The sequence below is a fragment of the Gossypium raimondii genome, chromosome 10 (assembly GCF_025698545.1).
Source record: "Gossypium raimondii isolate GPD5lz chromosome 10, ASM2569854v1, whole genome shotgun sequence".
Classification (NCBI taxonomy): domain Eukaryota; kingdom Viridiplantae; phylum Streptophyta; class Magnoliopsida; order Malvales; family Malvaceae; genus Gossypium; species Gossypium raimondii.
Genome location: NC_068574.1, coordinates 57781120 through 57799861, shown reverse-complemented (window position 1 = coordinate 57799861; position 18742 = coordinate 57781120). Strand labels below are relative to the sequence as shown.

General features: G+C 33.2%; 3 protein-coding genes across 3 annotated transcripts; all 3 read right to left on the bottom strand.

Annotated features, from left to right (window-relative positions):
* Nucleotides 1–5710: 5710 nt before the first annotated feature.
* On the bottom strand, nucleotides 5711–7384 carry LOC105777115 (uncharacterized). The gene has a single exon (XM_012600179.2). The coding sequence runs from the start codon at nucleotides 7347–7349 to the stop codon at nucleotides 5715–5717; it is 1635 nt and encodes a 544-aa protein (XP_012455633.1). The 5' UTR covers nucleotides 7350–7384; the 3' UTR covers nucleotides 5711–5714.
* Nucleotides 7385–12682: 5298 nt separating this feature from the next.
* Nucleotides 12683–14100, bottom strand: LOC128034151 (uncharacterized). Its single transcript, XM_052622959.1, has 2 exons — nucleotides 13830–14100; nucleotides 12683–13179 (listed from the first exon to the last, which is right to left on the bottom strand). The coding sequence occupies exons 1-2, from the start codon at nucleotides 14022–14024 to the stop codon at nucleotides 12754–12756; spliced, it is 621 nt and encodes a 206-aa protein (XP_052478919.1). The 5' UTR covers nucleotides 14025–14100; the 3' UTR covers nucleotides 12683–12753.
* Nucleotides 14101–16366: 2266 nt separating this feature from the next.
* LOC105777112 (uncharacterized) lies at nucleotides 16367–18742 on the bottom strand. The gene has a single exon (XM_012600177.2). The coding sequence runs from the start codon at nucleotides 18715–18717 to the stop codon at nucleotides 16507–16509; it is 2211 nt and encodes a 736-aa protein (XP_012455631.2). The 5' UTR covers nucleotides 18718–18742; the 3' UTR covers nucleotides 16367–16506.

The following is an 18742-nucleotide window of genomic DNA, read 5'->3' as shown; positions in this document are numbered from 1 at the left end:
TGCTCTGGATTGCCACCGCCACCACTGTAAGATATCCTCTCTATAAGGGTCTATACATTTCCAATGAACAATGTAGTTACACCCATTCTCTAGACACTCAGCAAATAGGTCTTCGCAATGCTCCTCACATATATGGCATTCAGGAGGGTAGTCATAGATCTTTCGGGTGAAAGTGAGTGGGTGTGGGTGATCCTTTGCTGTGTAGGTCTTTCCGAGTTTCATATATGAGTATGCATCTATAACACAATCTTTATGGGCTGAATAGTCACAAATTGCACAGCGGTAAAACCAATGGCTTGGATTTCTTCCATTTTCACAAATATCACAGTAATGATACTATGAATAAATGTTGTCTTCACCATATGTGAGCATGAGGGGATGTCATCAAACTTGTGTTGAATCTTATCCGGAAGCGTAAGACACTCGTAGTCCACCGCAAAGTTGCACTCTTTGCAAGCATACGCATCCTCTAGATTACTTCCACAGCCATTGCATTGCCCTCCATATTTTTATTACAAGAGAAGGCGGTGTTCATGCCCTTGACACGTGAAGGTATCAGACTTTTTAATACAAGGAACGCATATACGATTCTCACACACATTACTGTTGAATATTGGCAATATCCCACATTAGGAAAAGATAGAAAGGGAAGGGGTTTGGTTTGTTATATATAGAACCCCTCCCCCTTAGGTTTCATTATCCCAAAATCTCATTTTGAAAATCCAAGTAGCTAATTGTAACTTGGTGTTGATCTTCTCTTTTGTAATATTTCTAGCGGAAATATTAATTTGGTAGTGTCCGAGGACGTAAACTATTTTGGCCGAACCTCGTTAAAATTCTGGTGTTTTATTTCTTATTTGTTTGCTTATATTTAATAGCTTTATGTTGGTTATTTTATTTAGTTATTATTGCTATAAATAACTAAGTGAGTTCTGTCTAGTTGTTGGGTTTTAAGTGGGACCATTTGTGACCCCTCTAATTTAACTGGGAATTTTCTTAGTATAATTGTTGGCATAATAATTATCTAAATATTTCTGATAATATTGTTATTAATATTATCGTCGCTTCCGCAACAATTGGTATCAGAGCCAAGGTTTTGTAGTATGCTCTGTGTTTGCAGCTTAGTCTGATCTTACACATCAGAAACATTTCCTAAAGCTTGTGTGTATTCCGCATTTGGTGGCTATTAAATAGAAGCTATAGCAAAAATGACAGAAGAAAAACCATCCACATCAACAACTTCCACCTCGTACATTTTGTCGAGGGTTGGAACTGCAAATACGAGATTTACAGTGTAAATTTTTGATGGAACAGGTCATTTCGGCATGTGGCAAAGTGAGCTTCTAGATGCCCTCTTTCAACAAGGTCTAGATATTGCCATTGAGGAAGAAAAACCAGAAGGGGTTGATGATAAAGAATGGAAGACCATCAACCGATTGGCATGTGGTACAATTCGATCATGTCTTTCCAGAGAGCGTAAGTATACATTCAAGAAAGAGACTTACGCAAGTAAAATGTGAAAGCATTGGAGGAGAAATTCTGAAGAAGAACAGTCAAAATAAGTTGCATATGAAGAAAAGACTGCTTTCGCTTTCATTATGTTCTGGTACCATGATGAACAAGCACATTACCAATTTTAATCACCGGTGGTGATTTGTTGAATTGGATGTGACTTTTGAAGATGAAGACTTGGCGTTAATGTTGTTGGGATCGCTTCGAGGAGTTTGAGTACCTTGAAACTACTCTACTTGAGGAAAGTCAAGTGACTTTCAATGAAGTAATCACGATTGTATAGCTATGAACTACGCCGAAAAGATAAGTTGAAAGGTTCAGGTAAAGCAGCAGTGGAAGCATTGGTAACAAGAGGTCGTCAGCAAAGTCAGTCTAAGGGGAAGAGAAGAAAGTCCAAAGGTCGAGCTGTTGCCAAAGATGAATGTTCCTTTTGCAAAGAAAAAGGACATTGGAAGAAAGATCGTCCAAAATTGAAGAAAAAATGGAAGACTCCGCAAGATGCAAATGTTGCAGAATGTAATAGTGAAGCAGAGTCAGACTTTTCTCTTAGTATGACATCTTCAACATCACATGCAGATGAGTGGATCATGGATTCTGGTTGTTCCTATCATATGTGTCCCATTTGGGAATGGTTCTTTGAATTTCAAAAACTAGATGGAAGGGTTGTTTACATGGGTAATGATAACACATGTAAAACAGCCGGGTTAGGTTCAATTAAACTGAGGAATCATGATGGATCTACTAGAATTTTGTGGGATGTACGATATGTCCCAAAGTTGAAGAAGAATCTCATCTCTTTGGGGTCGTTAGAATCTAAAGACATAGTTGTGAGAATACGAGATGGAGTTCTTAAAGCAACTTCAGGAGCATTGGTGATGTTGAAAGGCATAAAAAAGAACAATCAGATTACTACCAAGGTAGTACGATTGGTCGGGACAACAAAGAAGACAATTTCGAGTACCAAGAAGGACGCTGAGGCAACACAGCTGTGGCATATGCGTTTGGGCCATGCTGGTGAAAAATCCTTGCAAACTCTAGCCAAGCAAGGATTATTGAAAGGTACAAAGACTTGCAAACTTGAATTTTGCGAGCATTGTGTTCTGGGAAAACAACGAAGGGTGAAATTTGGCACTGGGATTCACAATACCAAAAGTATTTTAGATTATGTGCATTCTGATGTATGGGGACCGTCCAAGACTCCATCACTTGGAGGAAGATGTTATTTTGTCACCTTTATTGATGATTTTTCCAGAAGAGTTTGGGTGTTTCCTATGAAGAACAAAGATGAATTGCTTGAAGTTTTCCTTAAGTGGAAAACTAAAGTTGAAAATCAGACAGGAAGGAAGATTAAGGTTCTCCGATCAGACAACGGTGGAGAATATAAAAGCGATCCATTCCTGAAGATATGCCAAGATTGTGGCATAGTAAGGCACTTCACCGTAGGTGGAACACCGCAACAGAATGGGGTGGCAGAGCGTATGAATCGAACGCTTGTGGAGAAAGTTCGATGTATGTTATCTAATGCTGGATTAGATAGAAAGTTTTGGGCTGAGGCTGTGATGTACGCTCAACATCTCATCAATCATTTGCCATCATCTGCTATAAATGGCAAGACTCCTTTGGAGGAACGGTATGGAAAACCTGCTACTGATTATGACACCTTGCGTATTTTTGGTTCTATTGCATATTATCATGTGAAAGAATCAAAGTTAGATCCAAGAGCAAAGAAAGCTCTATTCATGGGCTTCAATGCTGGTGTTAAGGGATATCGTTTGTGGTGTCTAGAGGCAAAGAAGACGATAATCAGTAGGGATGTTACCTTTGATGAATCTGCCATGTTGAATAAGGTAAAGCTAGAATGAGTGAGTAGTACTTCGCAGCAGGTGGAGTGTACTCCGCAGCAGGTGGAGTTTGAGCAGAGTGTGGTAATTCCAGCAGAAGGTACCACTAGTGATTCTTCATTGGCAGATGCAGAGTCAGATGAGGAAGAGGTTCCTACCCAAGAACCTCAACAGCAATCAAAGCCAATTGCAGTCAGAAGGCAGAGACGAGAAATTTAGAAACCTGCTCGTTTCACTGACATGGTAGCTTATGTACTTCCAGTTGTTGATAATATTCCATCCACTTATACCGAAGCCATTCAAAGTTCAGAGAATGATAGATGGTTAGGTGCAATAGAAAAGGAAATGCAATCTCTAGAGAAAAACAAGACGTGGAAGCTGGCACAACTACCAAAAGGGAAGAAGGCGATTGGTTGCAAATGGGTATTTGCAAAGAAAGAAGGATTTCCTGACAAAGAAGATGTTCGTTACAAGGCAATGTTGGTGGCTAAAGGCTACGCTCAGAAGGAGGGAATTGACTATAATGAGGTATTTTCTCCAGTTGTTAAACATTCCTCCATTAGAATTTTGTTGGCCTTGGTAGCGCAGTTGAATTTGGAGGTAGCTCAACTTGATGTGAAGACCGCATTTCTACACGGTGATTTGAAGGAGGAAATCTATATGACTCAGCCATATGGATACGGGGTTGCTGGTAAAGAAAATTGGGTTTGTAAACTTAGCAAATCGTTGTACGGATTGAAACAATCTTCGAGACAATGGTACAAACGATTTGACAGGTTCATGAAGGACCAAAAGTACAAAAGAAGCAAATATGATCATTGTGTGTATTTGCGCAAGCTTCAAGATAGTTCCTACATCTACTTACTCTTGTATGTTGATGATATGCTGATTGCAGCAAAGAGCCAAATGGAGATTGATAGACTGAAGGCTCAGTTGAGTAAAGAGTTTGAGATGAAGGATTTAGGGGAAGCCAAGAAGATTCTCGGCATGGAAATAACTCGGGATAGAAAGAGGGGCAAACTTTGGCTGTCACAAAAATAGTATTTGGAGAAGGTACTACAACGTTTCGGTATGTCTGAGGGTACAAAACCTGTAAGTACCCCACTTGCTCCTCATTTTAAACTGAGTAACCAGTTATCTCCAACGACTAAGGAAGAACGAGAGTACATGGCAAAAGTCACATATGCAAATGCAGTTGGAAGCTTGATGTATGCAATGGTATGTACGAGACCAGATATTTCACAAGCTGTTAGTGTTGTTAGTAGGTACATGCATGATCCGGGCAAGGGTCATTGGCAAGCTGTGAAATGGATTCTACGGTATCTCCAAAATACCATAGATGTCGGATTGACATACGAGCGGGATGAATCACTTGGTCAATGCATAGTTGGATATTGTGATTCTAATTATGCAGGTGATTTGGATAAGCGGCGGTTTACAACTGGCTATTTGTTTACTTTAGCAAAAGCGCCAGTTAGTTGGAAATCTACCTTACAGTCTACGGTGGCTTTGTCTACAACAGAGGCAGAGTATATGGCAATTACAGAGGCTGTGAAGGAAGCAATTTGGCTTCACGGATTGCTTAAAGACTTGGAAGTTGGTCAGAAACAACTTAAGGTATATTCTGACAGTCAGAGTGCTATTCATTTAGCAAAGAATCAAGTCTTTCATGCACGAACGAAGCACATAGACGTTCGCTATCACTTTGTGCGGGAAATTCTCGAAGAAGAGGAGATACTTCTCCAAAAGATTCACACTACGGAGAATCCTGCAGATATGCTGACTAAGGTGGTTACAAGGGCCAAGTTTGAACATTGTTTAGACTTGATCAATGTCCGTCACATTTGATATGGCGTCGTTGGCACAAATTTGAAGACACTATTGAAGTTTGTGTTATGAGAAGATGTTCGAAGATGTGGAATATCGCCAAGGTGGAGATTTGTTGAATATTGGCAATATCCCACATTAGGAAAAGATAGAAAGGGAGGGGGTTTGGTTTGTTATATATAGAACCCCTCCCCCTTAGGTTTCATTATCCCAAAATCTCATTTTGAAAATCCAAGTAGCTAATTGTAACTTGGTGTTGATCTTCTCTTTTGTAATATTTCTAGCGGAAATATTAATTTGGTAGTGTCCGAGGACGTAAGCTATTTTGGCCGAACCTCGTTAAAATTCTGGTGTTTTATTTCTTATTTGTTTGCTTATATTTAATAGCTTTATGTTGGTTATATTTATTTAGTTATTATTGCTATAAATAACTAAGTGAGTTCTGTCTAGTTGTTGGGTTTTAAGTGGGACCATTTGTGACCCCTCCAATTTAATTGGGAATTTTCTTAGTGTAATTGTTGGCATAATAATTATCTAAATATTTCTGATAATATTGTTATTAATATTATCGTCGCTTCCGCAAAAATTACAATCATAGGAGAAACAATTATTGAACTCAAAGGTACAATATAGACACAAAAAATCAGCATGTAAATTAAGAGTGAGGGGACATTGGTGCACATGACTCCAATCGTACGTCTTCTTAGGCAATTCGGCACATGATTTATGGAGAAAGAAATCACATTGTGCACAATAGTAAAATGAAGTCGAGATGAACAACACGCAGCCATCACAATATTTATCATCCTTAACATCATTGCTGAAAATTAATTTGTGAGGATGGTTTAAATGCTTTATCTCTGTGGGTATTACATCATTTTCTCCAAGCCTGGTCTCTTTAATAACAACAAAGGCTGAATTGTTAAGCAATTCACCCGTTTCTTCAATCCCATCGTCGAATATCTTGTACCATCTATAAGCCTTTATTGCACAATTTGCATGGACAACATAATTACAATCAGAACAACAGTAACACCCATGCTTCGAATTCACCTCCTCATGGCAAATCTTGCATTTCCATGATTTGATCTCATATTGCCCAAGGATGAATGTGTGGGAAATTGAGTGACCATGTCGTGGAAACCTTTTGATGATGGGTTGCAATGAAATGCAACTTTCATGAACTATAAGTCCACATGGAGAACAAATATAAGAGATACAATCTCCGCTTGTTCCACAAGCATCACAAATGAATGGGACTAGTCTCCAAAACAAGGTGAATGGGTGTTCATGAATTTCACCTTTGATACTAGGTTCTGGAGAGACACATTTCACATGAAGTCCAAACTTGCATGCGGAACAATAATAAGCAGGTGACAAAGCTTGTGTTTTCCGACAGATTTGGCAGAGAAGAGATTTCAAATTAAGCTGTAGAATAAGAGGATGGTGACGGTGACAAGGGTGGTTAATTCTAGTTGGTCGCTCAACACATGCAATATGAAGGGTAAACTCACAAGGTGAACAACAATAGACAAGTCCCCTAGGTTGGGTTGTTTTGCAAATTTGACAAGGGAGACGCTGACTATTGAATTGTAAAACTAAAGGGTGTTGGCTATGAAAAAGATGATTGACTTCAATAGGTAGATCAAGACATTTTTTATGCAAGTAAAATCTAGAATCAAAAGAAATGTATGGAGAATCTAGTACTGGCTTCCTACATGCAAAGCACTCGGTTTCTTCAAGTTCCTCGGAACCATTTTCTGAAGAGACCAAAAGATCTTTTTGAGAAACACCTTCAAGCTCCCCGACCTTATTTTCAGCAATGGTTTTTGAAAACAAAGCACATTTTATATGAAAGTCTAATTTACATGAACAATGATAAACAAATTGCTCACATCTTTTGTCACAAAAGTCACAAATAGCCCATGAACCTATGTATGGTGGACTTGCTAAAAGTTTAAGGCTATGGTTGGGATGAAAGGGGTGATTTATCTCTGATGAGACCTCGGAGCATTTCTTGTCAAGGTAAAACTCACACTCCGTACAACTATAGCTTGGACCTGATACCAGCTCCCCACATCCTGAACAATTAGCCTTCTCATTGTTAAGGCTGTGCTCTTCGATGAACTCTAAAGGATGTTGATGGCTAAAATGGTGGTGAAGCTCCATTTCTCCTTTTGTTTGGTTTCTATGCAAGTTTGTGGGTTAAGTAACAACAAATGCTTTTGTGGAAGCTTAAGTCTATGGTTGAGATATTTATATTGTTCCATTAGATGAGAATGACATTTTTTATCAGAAAGGAATCTAATGCTGTTCTTACAGCCAATTCATTGTGCTTTTGATACAAGAGTTACTCATAACTCATCTCGAACTCCTAAATAAGAGGATAAACGTATTTAAGTGCGCTCGAAACTATATCATCCTACACTGATAATAATGCTGATGCCAACCGAGCTAAGACTCAACCGACTCAATTAAGTTAAAATTTTAAATATATTTAAAATATAAAGGATAAATATTAAAATTATACATGAACTTTGATCTAATGTTCAATATAATGCATGATTTTCAATCTAATGCAGTTGTATGCATAGATCTTTTATTTTAATTCAAGTTTCACATTTTATTAACATCATTATTTGTGTAATACTATTTTACGCATTATCATGTGGTAATTACTAATTTGATATTTTATTAAATTAAGAAAAAACAAATAAATTTGAATTATTTTCATAAAAATGAAAAAAGCACATACATGCCATTGTAGCAGTAAGAAAATAACTGTCAAAATAATTTAAATTTACCACATAAATTTTAATAATTTCTAAAAATAACATGAATTAAATTCATTACTCATTCGTTTTTAATTTAATAAAATGTCACATAGAAATTTTCACATGCTTTGAAGAAAAATAGTTCCTCATCAATAACATTTTTATTTTTACATGAAAATTAAATCAAAATTAAATTTCTCCATATACAGTTGTTTCAACTCAAAATTTGTGTATAATATTACATATTGAATCAAAATTTATAAATTATTTGAGATTTATCATTTTTATCGTTTTTTAAATTTTAACAAAACTTCCAAAACACTCAATTAAACTTGATTTTTCATTTTTTTTAAAAATCTGATTAATTTCACATTTATTTGAAAGAAAGTGAAATTGAGAAAAGAAAAGGGAAAAGAGAGAAGAAAAGGAAGAAGAAAAGAATATCACTTTATTCTTTTCAAGTATAATTTGTGCTTGAGTTAACAATTAATTGCGTATTATCCTTCATAAGAATGGGCCTTTTTTTCCTTCAAACTTTTTAAGTTGTACCATTCTTTTGATGCACTCCATATAAAAATTCATCTACATGTATTCTTTACTTTCTCTTTACTCTGACATAATTATTATAAATGAAGAAAGATTTGTGTTGTTAAAATTATGGAATTGATTATTAATAATAGGAGGATAAAGTAAAAAAATTTTGTTGTTCATCTCCATGTTCTCTTTAATTTTTTATTTATTATTTAATTTATTTTTGGTATGTTGTAATTTTTCACTTCATCTATCTAACTTTTTGCAAGCCATCTAGTAATTGAATTTAGAAATAATGGTAACATCTCAATTACACTCTCTAATTTTTAAGAGACTAGAATAATTAATCATGATGATTTTAATTTCAAAAAAAATATTTTTTAACATAATTACGTTTTGTTAACTAAATATATTTAAAATATTAGAGAACTAGATCAAAGCAGTGCTGACCATATTTGCAACATTTAGGATAATGATCGGCCTTTTACACAAACATGAGAGAGTATGGGTGGTCGCTTTCCGTGAAAGTTCTCCCACTCTTGATAAATAGGTAATCTCCAAGAACACAATGGTAAGACCAAGTATTGGGGATTCTTCTTCTTCACCAATATCACAACAATGATATTTTGAATAATCATTATCTTCATGGTATTTGAGATAATGTGCCAAGGTATTTGTGGTGCGAAAATAAATTGATAATGTACCTCAAAATTGCAAGCCTTGCATCCATATATTGCAACACCATCAGTACACTGCCACCACAAGAATTACAGTATAGCCCATTATATTTGTGGTAAAAGTGAAATGGGCATGTGAAGATGCAACATATAGAATAAGATTAGGGGGATCTTGGTAAAAGAGAACAAAAACTTGCTTCCTCATGGGTAACTCAGCACAAGATTTGTGGACTAAGAAATCACATTCTAAACAACCATAAAAGGAAGTCAAGATGAGTTGACTGCAGCCATCACAATACCTTTTATGTTTGACTTCATCACTTAATACTAAATTATGGTGATGGCTAAAATGTCTTATCTATGCATTTATCCATTTTTGATCATTTTAATAACGTAAAGGCTTGAATCTATAGCACTAACTACGAACATTGCATTAAGTTATCAAAATCATCTTTAGACTCAATTTTGTAATACCACCGAGCATCCTGTAGTGCACATTAAATACAAAAAGGATATAATTGATATAGTATTAAATTTTCTTAATTTTTTAAATATTAGAAATTTTAATATTTTATAAATTTTATAAACCACATTTACAAAATCTTGAACATTAAATAAAAAAATTATTTTATAATTTAATTAATCACAATTTATAATTGGTAAATACTTTTAAATAATAAATTTGAATAATTATTTTAATTATTCAAATAATGAAAAAATCAAATATATACAATTATTTATAAATTTTGTAAATCATCCTCCAAATCTTTACACCTGAACACACTCTACAAGTCTTTTTATTTACAGTTAATTAATAAAGGAAACACAATCAAATTTGTTAATAATATATGCTACTCAAGGTTAAATTTTTATCTTTATAACCCTAAACCTTACTTAAATCCAATCGAGCTGAATGTTTAATTAGATCCACTTAATTGATGATTAATTAAGAACATTTTGTCCCTCAAAAAAATTAAGAACATTTTAATTATAATTACTTTCAAAATTTTAAAACATCATTAATTATTTATGATGCTAATTAATATTTTCTGCCCAAATTTAACCATGTAACAACAACTCATGGCATAAGGAAATAATGTGGAAATAAGAAATAACAAATTAATCAAGTTGTAATATTAATCAATATTAATTGTTTTATAAGGTCACCATAAAACAATAACAAATATCTCCAATAGATACAAAATCAATTTCTCAACCATAAAACTAAGGACAAACTATAAAAACATAGTAATTCTTCCAATTCCAAATTATTTTCCAATATGTAACACTAACATCACATTTTATTTACAATTAAAACTATAAAACAACATACAATAACTACATTAATGGACTTTCAACTCCCAACCAACAAAGTGATTTTTTTTTCCCAGAAACTTGGGTGCAGAAAGTAGCGTTGGGTGCCATCAATCATGAACCTCTTTCTCTTCTGCCTTAAGAAAGAGGTTAAGGGAGAAGAAGATGAAGAGAAAGATGAGAAGACGACAACGTCAGCTTTGACCCTTTGACTACTTGTCCAACGTGGCAAGTTGATTGGCCATATCAGCTAGTTAATTGGCCACATTTGCTATATCCCATTAAGTCTGTGACGGAAAATGTTAATGAGTGACTGGTTTGTCACTTTTTAATAACGTTAGTGACTGATTTATTATTTTTTGAAAGTTGAGCGACTAAATTGAAACCTGAGTGACTGTTTTGTCAGCTACCCCAAAGTTGAGTGATTGTTGGTGTAATTTACCCTAAAATAAATATGTAACTATTTATCACTTAATATAAAAAATATTAAGTTGATTTTATTTTAGTAAAAAATTCAAATAAAATTATCCTTTTTTTAACATGAGATATCTAAATTATCATATGTATTTTTATCCAAAACTATCCAAAATAATATAAAATATTATATTAATAAGATTAAAATTTTAAAAAATATTTACTTTGATCAAACAACATAATTATATCCCGTACTTAAATTTACTAATTTACCAAATAAATTTTTAATATAAATTCAACACTTATAAATTTAACCAATAAAAATTCAATATTTATATTTTCAGTTTATCAAACAATATCATATTTACAAATGTATGACAGCAAAATTGTAAAAACAATTATTAAATAAAATTAATAAAAGTAGAATCATTTTAAAATTATATAATTACCTTTACATTTACGTTAACTTTTTTTTCGGTTGTACGAAAAGATGGTATATTTTGAAATACTACCCTATCTTCATTACTTCTTCAAAGGATCATAACAATCAAAATAATTTTTGATTCTATGATGTCTCTTTCAAATGGAAACATTCCGTTATTCTCCACAACCCATACAGTAACAACTTTACATGCAGAAGGACGATTATAAATTCGAAAACCATTATATTGTGGTCTCATTCTATTTTCAAGTTGAGTGCTAGTATAAAAAGATATGGTTGAAAAAACATGGAATATCTTCGTCTGGAACCAATGATGGAAGATCATGATATATTTGTCCTTCGGCTCGAAACCCTGTTTTAAAGATGTAAGATCTTTATCTAATTTAACTCCGAAAGATGTGAATAAGGACATGATTCAGCTCTAAATAATTAATACCATTCTTTGAATTGTTACGTCATATTTTTAGAGTTAGATATAAATTTACAATCATATAATAGTGCAATTAATAGGACTTCAATGATTATTCAAATTAATATTCCAAGGGATTTAAATATATTAATTTATTGTACTTTAATTTGGACGCCTTAGGAGGAGTTCAATAATTATTAACATTAAATTAACATTTGAAAGTGAAATTTTAAATATATTTTAATAAGATTTGTCTAATAAAATAATTATATATTTGAATTTGGACGTTTTCTTTGCTTGGAGGTGTTCAATAATTATAAATATTAAATCCAAATATTTTATTGAAAAGAAAGGATATTTTCTGAAAATATAAATATATTTTAATAAAATAATTAAATATTTTAATTTGGAAGGATATTTTCATCAATCACTTTTAGCCTTAAATATATATATAAAAGATATATGGGAGAAATCTACTTATATCAATGTAAAATTAACACGGTTTTATATTCTTTCATATTTTTTCTAAAATTAATATTTTAACAATTCAACCATTAAATTTAATGTTCTATTCAGATAGATAATGTATGTTAGGTTTGATATAGATGATTTTTTAACTATTTGTTTTATGTAAAAAATTCAACCGTAAATAATATTTTAGATCAATATGATAGAGATATCAAACCGATTTAAAATTTACAAGCCTATATTGGTAAATTCAACGTTCAATTGTTAAAATACCAATTTTAAAAAAATTATGAAAGAATATAAAACCATATTAATTTTACACCAAAATAATTAAATCTCTCCTGATATATATGTTTACAGTACACTCAAAGCTTTACAAAGGGAAGTACATTATCAAATTATTATAATAAAATAAGAAAGCACATATACTTACAAACAAAAAGATTAAAAACAAATCTATTGACTACAAAAAAAAAAAAAAAACTCTAAACAAGTGACATTTTCAAATATATACCAAAAGACAGTTATAGAGAGTGCTGCAGCTCTAGTGGATAATGTATTTGCATTCTGCATCTGAACACTCAACAGCCAAGTCTAAGCAGTGCTGACCACAATTGCAACATCTAGTATAATCACAAACCTTCTCAACGAACACGAGAACATGTGGATGATGGCTTTCTATGAAGGTCATCCCACGCTTGATAAATGGATGATCTCCAACAACACAATGGAGGTGTGCTGAGTTGTCGCAAATTGCACAATGATAAAACCAAGTATAGGGACTTCTTTGTTTTTCACAAATATCACAGTAAAGATATTCTGAATAATCAGTATCTTCATGGAATGTGAGAACCAGACAATGTCCGTCTACTTCCTGTAGTGCACAATTCACATGGATAATGAACTTACACTCAGAGCAATAATAACTCCCACACGCCATATTCACCTCCTTGTGGCAAATTGTACAATCCTGTGTTTTACACTCATTGTCTATTACAAAGTATTTGTGAGAAATAGGATGCTCATGCCAAACATTTTTTATGATGCGTGGCAATGAAATGCATTCCTTATGAACCATTAGGTTACATATGTGGAGCAAATATAAGAAACATAGTTTCCTAAAGTGCCACATGCATCACAATTGAATGGAGATGCTCTCAACCACCTTGTGAATGGGTGGTGATGACACACATTCAATGTGAAGGGAAAACTTGCAAATCGAACAACAATAAATCAATCCTCCATGTTGGGTTTCAAAGAATATTTTGCAAGGGAGATGATCACTATTAAATTGTAAGAAAAGAGAATGGCAGCGACGGGAAAGGTGATTGATTTCAAGAGGTAACTCAAAGCATTTTTTATGCATGTAAAATCTAGAATCATGGGAGATATAATCAGACTCTAGTAAGGACTTTTGACATGCAATGCATTGAACTCTTTCAAGTTCTTGTGGTTGACATTCAGAAGAGACCAATGGGTCTCGATGGACAAGCTCTCTAAGTTTTTTTTCAAGAATTTTGTATGAAAGAAATGCACACTTGGTGTGAAAGAATAAATTACAAGAACAATGATAAACAAACTTCTAACATTTTTTATTGCAGAAACCACAAATAGGGTTACCTTCAACATATGGAGAGCTTGCCATAAGCTTAAGGTTATGTTTGTGATGAAAGGGGTGATCCATCTCAACAAGTGCCTAAGCACAGTTTTTGTCAAGATGAAACTCACATTCCATGCAACTAAACCTTGGACCTGACACCACCTCCTCACGCGCACAGCAGAAAACCTCCCCACTTTCATGATTTCTTTCATCATTGAAAACTAGAGGATGAGCATGGCTAAAATGTGGAAGAACTTCCATTTTTCTCTCCTTTCTTTCTATGGAAGTTTGTAGGTGTGATAGTTGTTATTGATTTTGCGAAACCAGAAGCACATATATTTACTTCAAAATTTTCTTATTCCTTTGAATTTAATTGATAAATTATTCTTGAAAGAATTTTACTTTATTCAATCTTCAAGTTTGTCCTAAATTTTAAAATCAACCCACAATAACATTATATATCATATTTTATATAGGAATGAGCCCTCTCGGAATGCTGAAATAGAATCAACCTATGCCCACATACACTCTTTAGTTAAAGCCATACACTTCACTTTGAAGAAATCAGTCCCACACAACAATATTAAAATTAATGCCAACGATTCTGTTGCCAAGAATCAACCTCACCCTTCTTTCCTACTCATAAAGATAGATCTATTTTGAAGCATCACCATTAAAAGATAGTTCTACAACCGCCTTTCATATCTAGTTTCTCAATCCCTGTTTCAACCTCTGCTATTCTTAGGTAAAAATTCCCATAAGATTCAGAATTCCTATTCTTCAAATTAAGAGACATCACTTCATCATTTTTAAAAATATCCATTTACACAAGATAAATCTTCCATTTTATCTTTTTTAATATATTCTAATATTTTTCTCAAATTAAAATCTCCAAATTTTTCCACTTCCAAGTTTCTCATGATGTTTTTCTTTATTTTATCCCTTTCTTTATTTATTACAATCGATCCATTAGTCATTTTTCTAAAATTATCCTCTCAAAATCACCCAACACTTTCAGTCATTTTGACCTTTATTCTTTTTCAAGCTAAATTTCTCTACAATATGCACATTAAAAAGTTTTCCATATGATAAAATAATTTCTTTTTTAAAAATTTAAATGGGTCGGGTTTAGGTTTGACATCTAGGATTCGAGTTGAGCTTAAAAAAAATTTTAGAATCATTTTTTGGGCTGATCCCGAACCTATCAAGAGGGTCTAAAATTTCACTATACTCTGGCCCGACCCATTATCACCTCTACATATAAATAATAATTTTTAATAAGGTTAAAATATGCTCCAAACTCCTCTATACTTTATACATTTAGAATTTAGTCTTTCTAATTTTATTTCCAATAACTTAGTCTCTTTTTTTAGATTTTAAAATTTAGATCTAATTGTTAACACCATTAAATTGTTCTGTTAAATTCATTAGTGTGACACTTTAAAATATATATAAAAAATTACTCACTTAATATTCATGTAAAAATGACATTATAATAAAACTTAGTTTAATGAAAGAATTCTAACAACATTAACAATTAAATTTACTTTTTTTAATTTAAAAATAGAAGGATAAACATTTTAATTTTATTGAGAAGAAAGAAAAAAAAGAAAAGAGGTAGAGAATTTTACTTTAATACATCTTCAAGTTTGTTTATGTTTGTATTTGATCCCTTTCTTGCTCTTTTAGGTTTTGATGTCTTTTCTTTATTCTAATTCTAATATAAGAATAGGGTAGTTGAATCAATCAAATTAAGAAGAGATTTCCTTAATCTTCTCTCAAAATCACCTTCCATAAATGTAAAAAGTATTATGTCCATAAGATAATTATGATATATTGGAAAATTATAGATAAAAAAAGGATATAATTGATATAGTATTAAAATTACTAATTTTTTAAATACAAAATTTATTTTATAATTCAATTAATCAGAATTTATAATTGATAAATACTTTTAAATAATAAATTTCAATAATTATTTTAATTATTCAAATAATAATAAATAAAATATATACAATTATTTATAAATTTGGTGAACCATCCTCCAAATCTTTACACCCAAACACACTCTACAAGTCTTTTTATATACAGTTAATTAATAAAGGAACCAAAATCAAATTTGTCAATAATATATGCTAATCAAGGTTCAATTTTTATCTTTATAACCCTAAACCTTACCTATATCCAATCGAGCTGAATGTTTAATTAAATCCACTTAATTGATGATTAATTAAGAACATTTTAATTATAATAGTAAATTTTAATCATTATTACTTTCAAAATTTTAAAATATCTTTAATTATTTATAGTGCTAATTAATATTTTCTTCCCAAAATGAACCATGTCACAACTCATGGCATAAGGAAATAATGTGGAAATAAGAAATAACAAATTAATCAAGTTGTAATATTAATCAATATTAGTTGTTTTATAAGGTCACCATAAAACAATAACAAATATCTCCAATAGATACAAAATCAATTGCTCAACCATAAAACTAAGGACAAACTATAAAAACATAGTTATTCTTCCAATTCCAAATTATTTTCCAATATGTAACACTAAAATCACATTTTATTTACAATTAAAACTATAAAACAACATACAATAACTACATTAATGGACTTTCAAGTCTCAACCAACAAAGTGATTTTTTTTCCCCAGAAACTTGGGTGCAGAAAGTAGCGTTGGGTGCCATCAATCATGAACCTCTTTGTCTTCTCCCATGTGCCGCCACCTCAACCACTGTAAGATATCCTTTCTATAAGGGTCTATACATTTCCAATGAACAATGTAGTTACACCCATTCTCTAGACACTCAGCAGATAGATCTTCACAATGCTCCTCACATATATGGCATTCAGGAGGGTAGTCATAGATCTTCCGGGTGAAAGTGAGTGGGTGTGGGTGATCCTTTGCTGTGTAGGTCTTTCCGAGCTTCATATATGAGTATGCATCAATAACACAATCTGTATGGGCTGAATTGTCACAAATTGCACAACGGTAAAACCAACGGCTTGCATTTCTTCTTCTTTCACAAATATCACAGTAATGGTACTTTGAATAAATGTTGTCTTCAACGTATGTGAGCATGAGGGGATGTTCATCACACTTGTGCTGAATCTTGTCGGGAAGCGTAAGACAGTTGTATTCCAAAGCAAACTTGCACTCTTTGCAAGCATACGCATTCTCTAGATTTTCTCCACAGCCATTGCATTGCCCTTCATACTTTTCGTAAAAGAAAAGGCGGTGTTCATGCCCTTGACACGTGAAAGTATCCGAAGTTTTAATACAAGGAACGCATGTATGATGATCCTTACATACATTACAAGAATAGGAGAAACAATTATTGAACTCAAACCCACAAAGTCGACACAAAAGAACAGCTTGTAAATCAAGGGTGAGGGGACGTTGATGAATATGATCCCAATCGTACATCTTCTTAGGCAATTTAGCACATGATTTATGGAGAAAGAAATCACATTGTGCGCAATGGTAAAATGAAGTCGAGATGAACAACACGCAGCCATCACAATATTTATCATCCTTAACATCATTGCTAAAAATTAAGTTGTGAGGATGGCTTAAATGTTTTATCTCTGTGGGTATTACATCATTTTCTCCAAGCTTGGCCTCTTTAATAACATCAAAGGCTGAATTGTTAAGCAACTCACCCTTTTCTTCACTCCCATCGTCGAATATCTTGTACCATCTATAATCTTCTATTCCACAATTTGTATGGACAATATAATTACAATCAGAACAACAATAACATCCATGCTTCGAATTCACCTCCTCATGGCAAATCTTGCATTTCCCTGATTTGATCTCATATTTCCCAAGGATGAATGTGTGGGAAATTGAGTGACCATGTCGTGGAAACCTTTTGATGATGGGTTGCAATGAAATGCAACTTTCATGAACTATAAGGCCACATGGAGAACAAATATAAGAGGTACACTCTCCCCTTGTTCCACAAGCATCACAAATGAATGGGACTTGTCTCCAAAACAAGGTGAATGGGTGTTCATGAATTTCACCTTTGATACTAGGTTTTGGAGAGACACATTTAACATGAAGGCCAAACTTGCATGCGGAACAATAATAAGCAGGTGACAAAGCTTGTGTTTCCCGACAGATTTGACAGAGAAGAGATTTCAAATTAAGCTGTAGAATAAGAGGATGGTCACGGTGACAAGGGTGGTTAATTCTAGTTGGTCGCTCAACACATGCAATATGAAGGGTAAACTCACAAGGTGAACAACAATAGACAAGTCCCCTCGGTTGGGTTGTTTGGCAAATTTGACAAGGGAGACGCTGACTATTGAATTGTAAAACTAGAGGGTGTTGACTATGAAAAATATGATTGACTTCAATAGGTAGGTCAAGACATTTTTTATGCAAGTAAAATCTAGAATCAAAAGAAATGAATGGAGAATCTAGTAATGGCTTCCTACATGCAAAGCACTCGGTTTCTTCAAGTTCTTCAGAACCATTTTCAGAAGAGACCAATAGATCATTTTGGGAAACACCTTCAAGCTCCCCGATCTTATTTTCAGCAATGGTTTTTGAAAACAAAGCACATTTTACATGAAGGTCTAACTTACAAGAACAATGATAAACAAAATTCTCACATCTTCTGTCACAGAATGCACAAATAGCCCATGAACCTATGTATGGTGGACTTGCTAAAAGTTTAAGGCTATGTTTGGGATGAAAGGGATGATTTACCTCTGGGGAGGCCTCGAAGCATTTCTTGTCAAGGTAAAACTCACACTCCGTACAACTATAGCTTGGACCTGATACCTGCTCCCCACATCCTGAGCAATTAGCCTTCTCACTTTTAATGTTGTGCTCTTCCATGAACTCCAAAGGATGTTGATGGCTAAAATGGTGGTGAAGCTCCATTTCTCCTTTTGAATTGGTTTCTATG

Excerpts from the sequence above, each read along its gene's own strand:
- LOC105777112 (XM_012600177.2), bottom strand. The coding sequence starts at position 18,717 with ATGGAGCTTCACCACCATTTTAGCCATCAACATCCTTTGGAGTTCATG.
- LOC128034151 (XM_052622959.1), bottom strand. The coding sequence starts at position 14,024 with ATGATGAAAGAAATCATGAAAGTGGGGAGGTTTTCTGCTGTGCGCGTG. Across the intron at positions 13,180-13,829 it reads AAGCTCTCCATATGTTGAAG|GATTGTACAATTTGCCACAA; the intron begins GTAACCCTATTT and ends TGTAAAACACAG.
- LOC105777115 (XM_012600179.2), bottom strand. The coding sequence starts at position 7,349 with ATGGAGCTTCACCACCATTTTAGCCATCAACATCCTTTAGAGTTCATC.